We start from the raw sequence: 17,757 nt of genomic DNA on the forward strand, positions 1-17,757 counted from the left end.
ATATTGGCTCTGCCATTTACTAGCACTGGACCTTATGAAGGTTATTTAACTGAGCTAAAAATGAGGATATTAATATCTATGTCATAGATTGTGGACAGAGAGAATAAAAGGAGTTAATGTACATAAAGAAACCAGACAGTACACATCATTTTTATTATCATCATCGAGTGAAATTTCATTAGACAACTCTCTCCTCCCTACACCCTCTTCTGTCTCCCCCAGGATTTGCTGCTGAATTAGTGTCAGGTAGGAGCTGTGCCATGGCTCCAGTCATCTTCCCTCTGGCCTCTTATCACATAAATTGTCATCCAGCAATCAAGAAAAGTAGTCAACTGGGTAAATGAGGATCAGAAACCTTTATGCGATTTTATCATTCCTAGTCTATGACAGGATTTCTCAGTTTCTTGGCCAGGGTTTCAACCTAGACTATAATTCCTAGGTTCTACCATTTTTCTTTAAAAGATTAGATTAAAACACTGACACTCTAACACAGGAACCTATTTCCCATCATGAATTTAAAGAATAACATCAGGCTGACCTAACGGCCCTTCTTAAATAAAACAAGACGTTAAGGAAGGCAGCCACAGACTCCACCCGCTCGCTCCTAGAACAATCCTGTGAAGCTAATGCTGCTCCAAATTGACCAATTTCTAGGCAATAATGTGTGGGTGACCTGGAAAACTGAAAAACTTCAGGAGCCCAGCAAGAGGTGGCCTAATGCCAAAAGCAAAGTAAGTTACCACATGATGCTGGAACATGCTGAGATAAGCTAGAAGAACTTAGCACAAAAGTAATGGGTAAACTTCACTTCTGCAGGATGATTAAAGAGAAAGACAAAGAACTGAATTTGACTGAGAATTTGACGTGGGAATTATATCAGAAATGAGTACCTGATTAGTACGTGGAGTAGGGGAAACTGGTTAACAAGCGTTTAAACAGGTGAAGAGGAAGGAGGAGTTGGGAGAAAAGGGGAGGAACCTAAGTAGATGCCATATTGTCTCCAACCAGGGCAGGGAAAGGTACAAAGCATAAAAGGCCTTCAAATGTTATGGCTGCATCATGGGCCCCCAAACTGATTTCCAAGTTGCCCTTCCGACTTTTCCCTTTCCTTTCCTCAATTCCACCAGCCTGATTCCATTGTCTGGTAGAAACAAGGGCCTATCTGACACTCAGAGGGGAAAACTTTTCCCTGACACAGTGCTTAGATGATGACTTACCTTGGGCTTCACGTCTTTTGAAGGTAAGATGGAAGGCCTGGCAGTGGCAGCAGCAGGGCGTTTGGGTGGGGCAGCTGCCACTAAGCCTGAAGCAAGGCTCATGGGTTTTTTATTCAACCCACCAAAAGTGGTGGGAGCTGGCTGCTTAGGGAGAGAAGTGGGCTGTGTTTTGGCTTTCGATGTTGAAGTCTTTGCAGGCTGAGTGGTGGCCAAAGGCTTTTAAGTTGATTTGTTGTTTGTTTTTTTTTAAAGGCCAACATCAAACACACAGACAAGAATAAAAACAAATGAAGAAAAAAAAGTATAAATTGCACAATTCAAAGTAAAATTATAAGCAATGAGGATATATGCAACTGAAAATTAGCATTCCTTTCTTCTGAGCTTTGTAAAGAGTGGAAAGACACCAGGATGGAGATAAAGAACACTGGGAATCATTTCTTAATGACAGTATCACAAATTCCAGCAGTTTGGCACCTGAAGATTTAAATTCAGGGATAGCTTTAAACAACCAACTTTTGGTGGTGGCAGTAATTCTATGAAGAAAGTCGCCAGCAGGTGATTAAGCTACTATTATCTGTACCTTAATGACGCAACATCAGCATCCTACTTTAAGACCACACTAAAGTGTGGCATTTGTACTTTTCAATAAATACCAGTAAGTGCCTGAAGCTATGATCCACCTTAAAAATCTGTGTTCTCTTTTCATGAATGCAGATTTCAGAATCTATTTCTGAATAGTTCTGTAATTCCCTTTATTGTGGTTGTTAAGTGAAGCAGCAACGACCTCTACAGAACATTTCTACAGATATTTAAGATAATAAAGTCAAAAGCATAGATTTTAAGGTTTGAGTTAGGCCACTATGGTAAAATAGGAATATAAAATATTTTCTAAGCATGTTCAAACTTGAGGAATGACTCATAATAGCTCAGTAAAAAGAAATTTCATTCATGATTCAAGCAATAATAGCAGAAGCTACTGTTTAAAACAATATAGCGATGTTTTATACCCACTATAGCCCACCATTCTGGCACCTACCTTTGTCTTCTTCTCTGGGCTTGGCGGGAGCTCCTTGTTTGGAGGGGTGGTGATGTCATTTCCGGTCACACTCACAGTAGACCGTCCTTCTTCTGGCTTGGCTATTCCTAAGGGGTGGAAAGTTATGCTAAGCAAGTTTTTCATACCCATTTTGAAAACACAAGTCTTACCAGAGACAGACTATTAACTAGCACTTCATTCTGAAAAAAATCCACAGGGCTGTGCTGCTGAAATGTGGACAAGACTCCCAAGTCATCCTTATTGTGATGGAGGACAGTTTTAGATTCCAGAGATTCAGGCAGCCTGTTCCTGTGGAGAAGTAACCTAAGTGGGATTTGCACAATTGATCAATGGAAGGAAATGGCCCTTCAAGTTTGGTTTCCCTTCCCTGGAAACCAGCAAAGGGGTTCTGTCACCCAACAACTCACTCCTGGAGCACAGAGGGGACAAAAACCTCTTTTACGAGAGTTTATCTCTTAGAATAAAGGTTGCTGGGAGATGGGATAAGAGCCAGAAGATCATCCAGTGTCCTCCCCTTACTTCCTTTCCCTGTAAAGCACCACTTTATGGAGGATGTGAGATTAACTTGATCTAGTTTTAGCAGTGACCCAGATTTCCCAACAAGGCTGAGGACACCCATGAAATCAGACCCAGGGCCAGAAATAAAGTCTACTGCCTAAGGCTATGCCTGGCAGCATCACTGTGGGGAGGTTACTCCAGATTTCAACAGGGCTACACCTGAAAGCATTAAAATACCATGAAGTTTATAACCTGAGCGTGGGGAAGACCTTTCTAACTAGCACAAAATCCAGAAGCCACCAAAGATAAGTCTGACTAAAGAAAAACAAAAAATTTCAACGTGGCCAAAAAAACGATGAGAGAAGTCAAGAGGCAAGTGATAAACAAGAAAAAAATACTGAACCTCACATCAAAGACAAAGAGCTTGTTATATAAATTACTCCTACAAATCAATAACTCCTATAAAGGCCAACAACCCACTAGAAAAATGGCCAAAAGAATATGAACACAGTTTACAGAAAAAGAAATACAAATCACTTTTGAAAATATGAAAAGATAGGGGCTGGCCCAGTGGCGCAGCGGTTAAGTGCACACGCTCCACTTTGGCAGCCCTGGGTTCGCAGGTTCAGATCCTGGGTGCACACCGATGCACCGCTTGTCGAGCCATGCTGTGGTGGCGTCCCACATAAAGTGGAGGAAGATGGGCACGGATGTTAGCTCAGGGCTGATCTTCCTCACACACACACACACAAAGTGAAAAGATGTCCAATCTTTCAGAGAAATGAAAATTAAAACCACACTGAAATGCCATTTTTAACCTAACATATTGTCATAAGTCCTAAAATATGAAAATAACTGTTGGGGACAACATGAGGATATACACTGCGGGTAAGTATGTGCAATAGTACAATGCATGCAGGGTAGTCTAGCAGTGTCTCTGAAAATTACAAGTGTAGATAAATTCTAATCCAGAAATCCAATTTCTAGAAATTTATCTTAGAGACATTCACACACCTGCAAAATAGCAAACATGTAAGGTCTTTCACCAGAGCATTGTTTCTTTTTTTATTTTTTCCCCCAAAGCCCCAGTAGATAGTTGTATGTCATAGTTGCACATCCTTCCAGCTGCTGCCTGTGGGTCACGGCCTCAGCATGGCCAGAGAAGCAGTGCGACGGTGCGTGCCTGGGATCCGAACTGGGGCCGCCAGTAGCGGAGCGCGCACACTTAACCACTAAGCCACGGGGCCGGCCCAGAGCATTGTTTCTAAAAGCAAAAGATTCAAACTTCCCAGAAGTCTGATAATAGGAAAACGGTTAAAGCATCATGGCAGAAATATCAATGTAATTGCTGAATCTGAAAAAATAAAGCATGACTGATAGGGAACAATCTCTATTAAGCGGACAAAAAAAGGAAGGGGCAGAACAGTACATAGAACATGAAACCATATGTCTAGAAAAGGGATGGATGAAAATACATTTCTATTGAAAATACACTTGTACATGCATTTTTAAAAAGTCTTCAGATGGATCATGATGAAAGAAAATAATGGTAACAATTTTGATAGGGGAAAATGGGGCACAAAACTGGAGAGGATAGGAGACTTTATTTTAAAACTTTTTGTTTTGAAACAATTATAGGTTCATGGGAAATTGTAAACAAATGTACAGAGACGTCCCATGAACCTTTCACCCAGCCTCCCCGGGTGTTGATATCCTGCATAACTATAGTACACCATTGAAACCAGAAAACCAATATTGGTACAACCCAGAGTCTGTTCAGATATTTCCAGTTTGACATGCACTCATGTGTGCATGTGTGGAAATACGCAGTTCTGTGCAATTTTATCATGTGTAGCTTTATGTAACCACTACTAACAATCACAGCACAAAATTGTTCCATCACTACAGGGCTCCCTCATGTTACCCTTTTATAGCCACCCCAACCCCCTAAATCTCTGGCAACTAATTTGCTCTCCATCTCTATAATATTCTTTCAAGAATATTATATAAATGGAATTATACAGTATGTTAACTTTCGTGTCTGGCTTCTTTCACCCAGCATAATGCTTTTGAGATGCATCGTGTTGCTGCATGTACCAGCTGTTAGTTCCTATTAATTGCTGAGAAGTATTCCATGGTATGGCCATACCACAGTTTAATCTTTCACCTACTGTATGACATTTTGGTTGTTTCCAGTTGTTCACTATTATGAATAAAGCGGATATGGACATTTATTTACAGGACTTTGAGTAAAATAGTTTGACTGTTAGTATCTGGAAATGCAATTGATTCTTATATGTTGATAGTGTATCCTGTGACCTTAGTGAACTCACTTATTAGTTCTAGGATTTATTTGGGTAGATTCCTTGGAATCTTCTACATAGACAATCATGTCACCTACAAATACAACCAGATTTATTTCTTCCTTCTAATCTATAGGCCTTTCATTTCCTTTTCTTGCTTTATTTTGTTAACTAGAACTTCCAGTACTATGTTAAATAAGAACAGTTGACAGCAGGCATTCTTGCCTTGTTCTCGATTTAAGGTGAAAGCATTCAGTCTTTCACTATTAACTATGATGTTAGCTGTAGGACTTTTTGGAGATGCTCATTATTTAGTTGAGGAAGTTCTCCCTTTATTCTTTGAGGAGAGTTTTATCATGAATGGGTGTTGGATTTTGTTGAATGCATTTTCTGTGTTTATGATTTTTCTTCTTTAGACTATTGATATGGATTACACTGATTTTTGATTACTGAACCAGCCTTGCATATGTGCAATAAATTCCACTTGGCTGTCATGTATAAATTATTTTCATATATTGTTGGATGTGATTTGTTAATAATCTGTTAAGAATCTTTGCCTCTAAGTTCATGAGAGATATTGGTCTATAGTTTGTTTGTTTTGAACTATCTTTGTCTGGTTTTGGTATCAGAATAATACCGACCTTCTAAAATGAGTAAGGAAGTGTTCCCTCCTCTTATCTTTTCTGGAAGAGAATGTAAAAATCTGGTGTTAATTATTCTTTAAACGTATGGTAAATTCTCCAGTGAAACCATCAGAAGCTTCCTAATTAAAAATTCAATTTCATTAATGGTTATTCAGGTTATCTATTTCACCTTGGCAGAGTTTTGGTAATTTGTGGTTTTTAAGAAATTCGTCCATTTCTTCTAAGTTGTTGAATTTTGAGTGTAAAGGTGCTCCTAGTATTACCTTATTATCTTTTTTCTTTTTTTTTTTTTTTTGAGGAAGATTGACCCTGAGCTAACATCTGCCAATCCTCCTCTCTTTGCTGAGGAAGACTGGCCCTGGGCTAACATCCGTGCCCATCTTCCTCCACTTTATATAGGACGCCACCACAGCATTGTTTGCCAAGTGGTGCGTTGGTGCACGCCCGGGATCTGAACCAGCGAACCCCGAGCCACCACAGCAGAGCGTGCATACTTAACCACTTGCACCACCAGGCCGGCCCCTACCTTACTATCCTGCCCCAGTGATATCCCCTGTTCCTGCTATTGGTGGTTTGTGTCTTCTCTCTTTTTATCTTTGTCAGTTTCGTTATCAATTGTATTGTTTTTTTTAAGAACCAGTTTTTGGTTTAACACATTTTCTTTGTTGTTTTCTTGTTCATAATTCCACTGATTTCTGCTTGCTTTGGATTAATCTTGTTCTTCTTTTTCTAGTTTCTTGATGTAGCAACTTAGATTACTGATTTGAGGCCTTTTCTCTTTTCTAATGTAAGCAGTCAGTGCCATAAATCTATCTAAGAATGTCATTATTTTCCCTTTATTTCTGAAGGAATATTTACCAGATATAAGAGTTTGCAGTTGACTGTTCTTTTCTTTTAGCACTTAAAAAATGTTGTGCCACTTCCTTCTGCCCTCATGGCTTCTGATAAGAATCATACTGTTATTTGAATTGCTGTTCCCCAATAGATAATGCATAATTTCTCTTTGGTTGTCTTTAAGATTTTTTCTTTGTCCTTAGTTTACAAAAGTTTAGTTATGATATATCTTAGCATAGATTTTTTTTGGGTTTTCCTATTTGAGGTTCGTTCAGTTTCACGAATCTGTAGGTTTATGTCTTTTGATAAATTTGGGAAGTTTTCAGTCATTATTTCTTCAAATAGTTTTTCAGGCTTACATTCTTTCTCATCTTCTGGGATTCTAACGATACAAATTTTAGATCTTTTGTTATCGACCCAGAAGTCTCTGAGGAACTGTAATTTTTTTTTTCAGTCTATTTTCTCTCTGTTGTTCAGACTGAATAAATTCTATTGTTTTGTTCCCAAGTTCACTGATTGTATTCTTTGACATCTCCAATCTACTATTGAGTCCATCAGACATATTTTTTATTTTGATTCTTGTATTTTTCCTATCTATAATTTCCAGTTGGTATTTTTTTTAATAACTTCTTCTTTGCTGAGATTTTCTAGTTTTTCATTTGTTTCAAGAGAATTCATAATTTCTTGTTCAAGCAATTTTATGATGGCTACCTTAAAATCCTAATTTTGTAGACTAGTACATAATCAGTGTTTATTTTTTTTTTTTGAGGAAGATCAGCCCTGAGCTAATATCCGTGCTAATCCTCCTCTTTTTGCTGAGGAAGACCAGCCCTGAGCTAACATCTATTGCCAATCCTCCTCCTTTTTTTTTCCCCAAAGCCCCAGTAGATAGTTGTATGTCATAGTTGCACATCCTAGTTGCTGTATGTGGGACTCGGCCTCAGCATGGCCGGAGAAGCGGTGCCTCGGTGCGCGCCTGGGATCCGAACCCGGGCCGCCAGTAGCGGAGCGTGCGCACTTAACTGCTAAGCCACAGGGCCGGCCCCATAATCACTGTTTAAATTTAGTGTGAAGATTCTGGCTGTAGTTTCAATGACAATTTAGTTTCCAGAGCCCTTGTACTGCAATTGTGGCCTGCTATGTTCTCCTGGCTCCACGGGACTGTCACTCAGTCCCTGCTGGTACTGCCTGCAAGGGCTGAAGGCACTTCCCTGGGCCAGGTGGTTTCACTGGGTGGGGGCTGAGTGATGCTGGACCCATGGAATGCAGAGTTTCCCCTAGCCTGTTTTCTGGCTGCCTGGTGCTGGCAGACTTCCTATTCAATCTCTGCTGGTATTGCTGGGAATAGCAAGCACCTACCTGGCCTTCTGCTACTGGAGAGAAGGGTATAGGAGGAAATCTACCTAAGTCCTCTTCTGCTACTGGGTAGAAGACTGGAAGACACCAGGCCTATTAGGTGTTGCTGGTGCTATCACCTGGTGGGGGACAGGGGATGGGTTTCCCTGCCAGTGTGGGTGGCTCATACTGCAGTGTTGCCAGTGTGGATGGATCAGGCCTACAGCTGCTGCGATGTGTGGAGGTGGCAACAGGTGGGCTCTCATGAGCTCTGCTGACACTGTACCAGCAGGAGAATTGGCGCCCTGTACCGCTGCTGCTGAACATGGGTAGGAAAATAGGGCTCACCACTAGGTCTTTACTGGGCTTTCCCTTTCCTGGTCTTCTGGCAAGAGAGAGCAGGCTTTTCTTTCTTTTTTTTTCCTTTCTTTTTTTTTGGTCTATGCTTGTTGGTGATTCCAGGTTGCAGGTACTCTCCAGTGCCCAGATCGGGATATATGGGAGATTCAAGAGAAAACCCAAGGAACTCACTACACTGTCCTTCCTCAAGTCCTGACATCCCTACACAGTTCGCCCTCTCCTTTCCACCTTTCAGATTCTTTTTATGATTGTTGAATTCTTTCCGGAGTATTTAGCTGTACTTACAGGAGAGAAGCAGGAAAAAGTGAATCAACATCATCTTGTCTTGCTAGGAAACTTTGAATGCATTTTGTACTTTTTGATGCTTGAAACCATATATATTTTTAGTCAAAAGTTGAATTTTTTTAGTTTTAAAAATATGAAGAAAGATGGGCCGGCCCGTGGCTTAGCGGTTAAGTGGGCGCGCTCCGCTGCTGGCGGCCTGGGTTCGGATCCCGGGCGCGCACCCACGCACCGCTTCTCTGGCCATGCTGAGGCCGTGTCCCACATACAGCAACTAGAAGGATGTGCACCTATGACATACAACTATCTACTGGGGCTTAGAGGGAAAAAATAAATAAACAAAATTATTAAAAAAAAAAAAATATGAAGAAAGAAAAAAACCCTACCACGCAAGGGTAGTAATGTCTGTTCTATAGCAAGCTGAAAGAATATCTTATCCAACGTGTGACTTGTTGCCAATGGCCCCAGACCACTATGAACGTTTATCAATAAGCACAGGATTTTTCAGTAAACAACATGAACACTTCATGAAGTCTTACTGCCTATGATAAAAGCATGCAACATTTCAACCTGTACAAGTAAACGTGACCCAATGAAAAACACCTGACCTATGCATAAACAGAAACTTCTGTCTCCCTCCCAGACGGTGCTTCTCACCAAGATCCTCCTCCTTTGCCTCAGGGGTATACCAACCATTGCTAATGACCACCACCCAAATGTCCCCACAGTTTTGCAAAAGAACGTTCGAAACAGAACTCTGTAACTGCTCCACAAAACTGCTCCCTTCTGTTGGATCTTCCGTTATTTGTACTACTACACGTGAAACTCAGGCTCAAAATCACAGCATCACCTTTGATTCCTTTCTCTCTTGCACCTTTCACCTCGAGTTTTCAAGTCCAGTTGATTTCACCTCTGTTATATTTCCCTTACCATGTCCTCAATATTTCACCTGCTACTACTACATGACTCAAACTGTCATCATGGGATGTTTTGCCTTCCATCTTTTGTCTTCTAATTCATCTTCTCTACTGAGAACAGGTGAGTCTTCCCAAAGTTGACTCTGGGCCACTTCATTTATTGTCATAGGAAGTCACCACAATTTTTTGAACACAGGAGTCAGGTTTAAACACCTTAGGGGGTATTTGAAGCTTGGGTTCCAAACAACTTTCTAGATTTGTTCTCCCATTATTTCTTGCCACATATGTACAGATGGCAATCCACTGTCCTGTGCAGACCAGAGTCACAAAGAAAGAAGTAAGAAACGGCAGAGAAAAAAGTTTCCAGAAGGGAAGAGAATGGAGCACAGGTTTAAAGAAGAGCAAAGGTCCTGAGACATACGATGGCTGCAGCCTGACTACACTTCCTGCAACTGGATTCCCTGTCAATAAATACCTTTCTTTAAATTTGAGTTCCTCTGTATTTCCATTCTTTGAAATTAAATGATGCTTAAGAGAGTGTCCCATAAATACTCGCCAGTATTCTTTTACCTAATGTGAGAGCTGTCTAAGCTTCATATTTTTTTTCATATGAGTCCCTTTGCCTGAAGTCTTTCCCTCAGCATTGTTAGGCATCCTAGGCTTCCAACGCCGCGCTCTCCAAAAAGTTTCCATGATTCACAACCCTGTTACCCCCTCCCCACCCCAACTAGATCATAAGTTGCTAGAGGATAAGGATAACATCCAGTGCCTAAACAGTGACTGGCATATGGTAGGCATACGGAATAAATGAATCGTTATATAGTTTTATCTACATAGCATTTAGCAGAGTCAGCATTCAAACATGTATTAGGTGAACAGGTGAGTGAGGTTTGCCAGTCATTTGAAATTTTATTCTACCAGCATGAACTTGTTAGGGTGAACCAGGATAAACTTTTTCTTCAACAAACAAAAATCTTCACTCATTAACACCTAGAAGACAGATGGCATTGAACTGGGCACCTCCAGATCAGTAAAAAGATGGCACAATTCTATCCATGAGGAGCTTACAGTTCTGCCACAGTTAGAAGTAGGCAACAGCATAGAATACCTGAGTTCTTGTCATCTTGGAGTCATAAGAAATCATAGAGGAAACATGAAGCTTCTTGGTCCATCTCCATTAAAAAAAAAAACCTGTCGGTCTTCAAGGATCCTTTCCACTTACCCTTCCCTTACAAAATACTCACTTCTAATTTTAAGAGAAAGAATGAGTAAAAAATTTCATAAAAATGTACTGAGAGGAATAACTAATTCCTAGGAAAAGAGGCTTTTTTTTTTTTTTTTACAAATAAAACACATGTTTTAAATCTCCATTAACTAGCTTGTGAATCACGGCCCTTTGTGCTCAACCTGGACTCAGGAAAACAAGCTTTTGTAGACCACCATCAATAAGATCCCAGGGGTGATGGGGGATGGGGAAGAGAAGAAAAGGCCAGGAAGAAACATAGAAGGCAGCCTCAAAGACCGCAACATTTAGCTGTTTATTAAATACAAGTCTCTCCTTCTCTCTCCTCTTTCCCTTTCTTCCCCTTCTTCCCACAAATCCTCCCAACATGCACACAGAAAGAGAAAACTAGAAACGAGATTCGGTCAAACATGAAGAACAGGAAAAGAATATTAAATAGTCAGCTTTAAAAGGCTCTTTTTCAGCTTGAACAAAAGTAAAACGTTCTCAAATGGAAAACAGAGCTTGCACCCAGACTGCAACTTAATGAGAGGAGGTTACTGCTGATAAACCCATTGTGAATCTACATAGTGACAGATTTTCAAGCAGGGAAATCAATCAGTTGTGATTGGATGATTTAGGGCTCAGGAATCATCTGGCTCAAACCAACAGGGAGCTGACGGGTGGGAGGATGGGGGATAGGGTGGGCAGGGTGACACGAGGTCACGTAAGGGACTCTATTTCTTATGCCACCACCCTCTGTCCCCATCCTACCCCCAACTCAATCAGCCACATCCTCAGTCCACACTATCTGCCATGCCAGCAAACATTCAGGGTGACCCAGCTAGATTCACTTTGTTCACTTTCTTGCCTCACTCCCAGCAACCTTCCAATGCAAGGGAATTAAGCTTTCCCCAGGCAGTCACAGACTCCAGCAGAAATGAGCCGCCTAACGCTCCTGCCGGTAATCTGTCACTTTGGTTCCTTCCTTGCTGTCTGCTTGTTCCCCATGGAGGCAAAATTTAGAAACATACCATCACGTGGGGTCTCTTTACACAGGAACGATGGAGTGCTCTGAGTTGCAGTGACCTCAATTTCTTTCTTCCCTGCCAGAGCAGTCTGTCCTGGCTGTTTCTCACCTCTGTGGCAGACTTGGGAGCACAAATCTGTTCTTGTTTCACTAGTATCTTCTCGTCCTTTTTCCTTGCTGCTTACTTCAGGAATCTGCTCCAGCTTACCATGGAGATATAACCCAGCAGTGCCCAGCTCCTTCTTCCCAGAGCTGCTGCTACTATTGCTGAAGTGGGTCAATGCTTCTCTCTTCTTGGCCACTGGTTCCTCGCAGACAAAAGGAGGTACCTCTTCAGTAGACAGGATGGGCAGTTCCCCAGGGTTCAATACGAAGCAAGCTGTCTGTTCCTCAGCCACTGTCATGCAGCGCCTTATGGCAGGAGCCCCCAGTTTCCTGGGCATGGGACTCGGCACTGGGCTACTGGTGAGAGGCAGCAGGCCAGAAGAAATCTCTTCTTGGGTAGGGAGTTCAGGATACTTATCTGCAAGGTTGACAACTGGAGGAACTGAGAGGTGAGAACATTCAGACAGGGCCCGGCGCATTGCCTTTTTCTGCTGGGGGGCTTGGTCGAGCAAAGCCCCCTCCTCAGTAGAACTCAATTTCTCCAACTCCTTATCATGGTCTCTGATATGACAGCTGGCATTCAAATATTCCTGGGCGAACTCCACCATAGTGACTGGTGGAATGGCAGTTGGTGAATGCTCAATAGTGGGGGCTGGGTGGGCTACAGCCACCGGTAGTGAGAACTCATATTCAAGCTGCCCAGAGTTATCATTCACCACCCCAATCACCTGGCAGGCAGGGGTGATGCCATTCTCCTTTCCTGGAGTTGCTTCCCTTGAGCCCTGAGGGCCTTGAGCCACTGGATGAAAGTTAGGGTTCCAAACACTGGTTTCCTGCTCTTTCACAAACTGGGTAGGGAGGTCAGCAGCCCCAGGGAAATCCAGATCTGGCCGCCTCTTGGTCTCTGGCCCATTCTTCCCTGCCACCATCCCCTGAACTGTAGTGGCTTTGTTTTTGTCTGGCCCCTCTCTGGGTCCCAGATGGAACTCAGCTGTCTTCTGGTGCACCAAGTTCCTCTCCAAGGAATAGCAGGTGTTAGAAATCACATACTTGCTCTCAAGGTGACCAGAGGTTTCTTGATAGTCCTTGTCCTGCACTTCAATGCTGAGCTCTTTGTCTGGCTTCCCCTCAAAGAAGCAGTGCTTATTCTGCTCCAGGAAGCTAGTATTCTTCACAAGCCCCTCTTTCAGCTGCCCGTCCATGCTGACATTCAGTCCGATTTCATTCAGTTTGCCCTCTGTTCTCTGCCACTCAAATCCAGCTTGACTGATTTCTTTTGGGGAGTCCATTCGGCACTCTGCAGGCTTGCCCTTACAGAGCTGCCCGTAAGCAGCAGTGCGAGAGGCTGGCTGCTTGTCTGAGAGCGACATCGTCTCTCCCACTGCTCTCTCCCCTCTCGCTCCTGGAGCTCTAACACCACCTACGATCACACAGAGCTGGCAGTGACATCACACCAAGTCTCCAGCATTCATGACAAAACCCATCTTTCCCCCAATGTTCCTCTCTCCTCACGCAGTTGGGAGCTTAATTTATTTACTAGTGTGAAAGAAAGAATGAATGAAAGAGAAAGAGAAAGGAAGGAACCTGCTACTTTCTGTATAATCAAATACCACTGTTAAACTGAAAATGTAATTTCCCGTTAACTAGCACTCTGTTTAGATCTGCAATTTAAAACACAGCATGGTGCCAATCTGGGTACTAGGGATAGTAATTATTCTGGCTTTCACTGATATAGATACATGTATACCCACACATTCACTTATCTGACACTATGCCCACATTTCCACATTCACCCACTCAAAAAACTGTTGTAAAAATAAGCAAGACTCATTTGCCAATCCTCACCCATAACCCTTAAAGAACAATGATTCCAGAAAATTGCTCAAAGTTTCACTTAAAAAAAAAAAGACCCTAATATAATACCAAAATTGGAGGCATTCATTTCTCTGAGGAAGAGTAGGTTTGCCGTCATAGCAACTTATCAAATTCACTTGAAAACTGACTTGAGTGGAGTGAGAGCTTCATCTGTAGCTCCACATTGTGGAACGGTTTAATAAAGGGTTCATTTAAAGATTTCAGTAATCAGGGCTTTGGGGACATGTAGCCCAGGTAGAAGACACTTGTGTGACAACACATCCCTTGCACTTTTACTCCTGCCCCTGCTCTCCTTTGTTTCCTTGGACAAGCTGGGTCTCTCCCTCCTGTACCAGCCCTGCTCTTTCCAGCCTACTGATCACTTAGTTGCCATGTGAACACATGGGGCAGTTTACCTCCCTCTGACCTCTGGAACTTATGGACTCGGTCAATCTGTGATTTGAGGTTTTATCCACCCACCAGAGCCTACTGCCCCTACTTAATCAGCATGGTCCTTTCCTGTGCCGGACTTTGAGCTTAAAACTGTACACTCAGGACTGAGGGATCCACAACAGAAAATTCTTGAAAAAAAAAAAGTTACACTGAAAAGATAGGCCATATTCGACCTTAAACAAAGCTAATTTTTGCAGCCTCGCCGGTAAGTCACTATCATGTACTAACATAGGATACTGTGACATATCCTATCAAGACTACATCAGATGTCTTTTTCCAAGATGAGACGTAGTCAAGTTGGATTTTTTTAAAACCATTTGCCATCAACTGCTATGATTTGGTTACGGTTTTTAAATAACGCTTTTAGAAAAAAAGGGCAAGTTAAGATTGTTCTGGGTCCGGCCCCGTGGCTTAGCAGTTAAGTGCACCCGCTCCACTACTGGGGGCCGGGGTTCGGATCCCGGGCACGCACCGATGCACCGCTTGTCCGGCCATGCTGAGGCAGCGTGCCACATACAGCAACTAGAAGGATGTGCAACTATGACATACAACTATCTACTGGGGCCTTGGGGAGAAAAAGAGAAAAAAAGGAGGAGGATTGGCAATAGATGTTAGTTAGCTCAGGGCCAGTCTTCCTCAGCAAAAAGAGTAGGATTGGCATGGATGTTAGCGCAGGGCTAATCTTCCTCATAAAAAAAAAAAAAAAAAGACTGTTCTACCTTTGGTCTATAAAATGTGGTTCGATTACCAAGGCCCAGCCCAGGAAAGGTTCCTTAACTGGAGCCTCTGTCCTCAAGCACTCACCTTTTCTACTATTCACACCAGTCATATAATTTACTCAAATCCCCAACTAGAGTGCAGGAACCAACCGTACATGCGTTTTCTTTAACTTTAATAGGTAACATGAGGATATGTTCATGTCAGGAGTGGCAGTGTTGCAATGTTGAAAAAAATGTGAATTTCTGTTTAACCTCTGTCCTGAACATAAACTGAGCCCCTCCTTCCTCTTGATCTTAAGTAGTTTAGTAGCAATACATGTCAAAGCACAATAAAGGTTCATTGGCAAGGAATCAGGGTCACCTTACTCTACGGCAAAGCTCTCACTAAGGAAAAGCAAGTGAGGATGTATAATGAAATGAAGGGAGTGCCAAGAGGGTCAAGATTCTAATTAGTAAGGGGGAAAAAAAGAGGAGTCTTGGGTACAGAAAGGCTTGGTGATGAAATACGGTGAATTCTGGCTTTCTTACATTTTTTTAATACATATATTATAACTGAATAATATAATTAAGTATGTACAATATATGTAAAAGTTATGGAAGTCTGGTGAGGAGGGTGTTGTTACAATGCATTCCCAACAAGCCAGAGGCAAAATGTTAGAAAATACCTTAGAAATTAGATATGCCTCAACAACCCCACCATACACACAAACTAGTCACCCCCCCAACACACACACACACACACACACACACACACACACACACACACACACCTGAATTTACTGACATCTTCTATCTTTGGTTTGTGGGGAAAAAATAATTTGGCTTGGAATCAGAAGACCAGGTTGTAAAATCTCTCTATAAAATCTCTGCCACTTAATAGTTACAATTCTGAGCAATCATTTAACTGCTCTTAGCTTCAGTTTCTTCATCTGTAAAATGAGGGAAATCTTTAAGGTGCCTTCCAGTTTCACAGTTTAACACTCTTATATCTCAATAAAAGGTTGAAACACACATTCAAGGAATCACGGGTCTGCAGCTATGTCCAACTCAAAGTGTGCTTTTAACTTGGGACTCCAGTGGCCAGTATGTTCAGTACACCCCAGCCCTCCCCATGTAAGGGTGCTGCCTGTTGTCAGAGGCATGACTGAGGATGAGCAGCATGTCTGAAGAAAGCAGCAGTCTGAGTTGGCTGCCATATTCTGAAGGGGGAGAGAAGAGCCTAGGTGAAGAACAAGCATAGATACTTCTTTAGAGTCAAAGGATTTTTAGTTCTAGCCAGCCTACCCAGACCCTCCCCACCAGCACCAAAAAAACGCTAAGGCAATAACTAGAATTGCATGTCCCTGTTACCTTCAAATCCCACATATCCTGCCTCAACAATTCTATCCATAAATAGCAAACTGTAAAATGGGAGTCAGCCAAAAGACCTGGAGCAGGAACCAGGAGAACAAAGCTGGCCAGTCAAAAAGGAGCACAGATTCTTGACCATAGTTCATATGATGGATCAGAAATGCGGCCAGTCTGAAGAAAGATAATGATGAGGTCGGCACCTGGCTACTGCACCAAGCAGGAGTTACAAGGCTCAAGAGTCGGAGAGTTGGAAGAGGCAATCTGGGTGAGCGGTTAGCGGCCATGAAGTACAAGCCTAGATAGGAAACCCAGATTAGAGGTGAGTGTCCCAGAGAGCATGTCAGCTAGATGCTCAGGCACGCACATAAGCTTGGTGTCACCCAGGGGTCTGAGTACAACAGGAGAACATAAGCCGTAATATGGGGACACCCACAGAATCCATCCCTCTTGTAGGTGTGAAGTAATATACATAAAAAGCATTTAATAAGGTAGCTAACACACAGAATGTACCCACTAACGCTAGCTTAAAAAAAAACTAAGAAAATGTATTCATGTATGAAGTAGGTTTTACCACTCCCAATAGAGAATTTGATGTGAAATGATGAAGCATAAGTCCCAGGACTGGAGAATTACTACGTGGGATCTCTCTGATAAAAAAGGTAGGCAAAAACAAAACAAACTACCAACTACAAGAAACACCATAAAAACCCTAATTTCAATAACTAATTAACGGACAAGAGAAAAAAGAAAAGCTAGCTCTCAAAATCGGAGGAATTGCCTAAAGAAAATGATATCCCATCCTCCCAATCTCTTTTAGGACAAGGGTCATTCCATAAAAACAGTACTGCAAGGACTCTGAAGTATGTGCCACTATGGTACAGAATCAGAACGCTAGAGCTCCTCTAACTTAATCCTCTCATTTTACAGAAGAGTAAATGGGATCCAAAGGGAAAATATGAAATGGTTTGTCCAAGATCAACTAGTGAGTTAATGGAAAAGCCAGATAGAAGATGCCTGGTCTCTGAATGCCAGTTTTCCCACACCACTGAGCAAAAATTAACCTTTGTCACTGATGCCTCTTCTTTTTAATGTTTCTTTTTTTGCTCAGTTAAAAAAAGTACTTCAAGTTTTAATTTGCAATTGTAATTTACCTTTTTGTGATCAATCCAAAACTCCCAAATTAATGAACAGTGCGTATGCATGTGTGTATATGTGTATGTATGTTTGGGGGGCAAAAGCAAGTTTGAAATAAAGGAGAAAAAGAAGCAACGCATTTAGTTTTAGTGTCTACCTTATAGCTTAATCATGGCCTTCTTTTGCTTTAATCATGCAAAGAATGAGAACGGTGTGAGTGATTTCTTCTTGAGCAATCTTCTGTTACTATTGTCCATTCTACAGAGAACTTAGATTTTTTTTTTTTTGTGAGGAAGATCAGCCCTGAGCTAACATCTGCCAATCCTCCTCTTTTTTTGCCGAGGAAGACTGGCCCTGGGCTAACATCCATACCCATCTTCCTCCACTTTATATGGGACACAGCCACAGCATGGCTTGACAAGCGGTGTATCGGTGTGCACCCG

The 17,757-nt window shown here is 42.0% G+C and overlaps 1 protein-coding gene across 13 annotated transcripts in view; it reads right to left on the reverse strand.

The window, feature by feature from the left end:
• Window positions 1-17,757, reverse strand: part of MAP4 (microtubule associated protein 4) — a 197,379-nt gene that overhangs the window by 18,458 nt on the left and 161,164 nt on the right. For 7 of the 13 annotated variants that reach the window (XM_058557467.1, XM_058557460.1, XM_058557452.1 and 4 more), the window contains 2 exons: window positions 2,254-2,360; window positions 1,218-1,433 (listed from right to left, as the gene is read on the reverse strand). In XM_058557467.1, coding sequence (XP_058413450.1) covers window positions 1,218-1,433; window positions 2,254-2,360 — 323 coding nt within the window. Of the gene's footprint in view, window positions 1-1,217; window positions 1,434-2,253; window positions 2,361-11,703; window positions 13,225-17,757 lie in introns of all 13 variants that reach the window. The other 6 variants (XM_058557418.1, XM_058557422.1, XM_058557413.1 and 3 more) reach the window with 1 other exon arrangement.

Source organism: Diceros bicornis, chromosome 2 (genome assembly GCF_020826845.1).
Source record: "Diceros bicornis minor isolate mBicDic1 chromosome 2, mDicBic1.mat.cur, whole genome shotgun sequence".
Taxonomy (NCBI): Eukaryota; Metazoa; Chordata; class Mammalia; order Perissodactyla; family Rhinocerotidae; genus Diceros; species Diceros bicornis.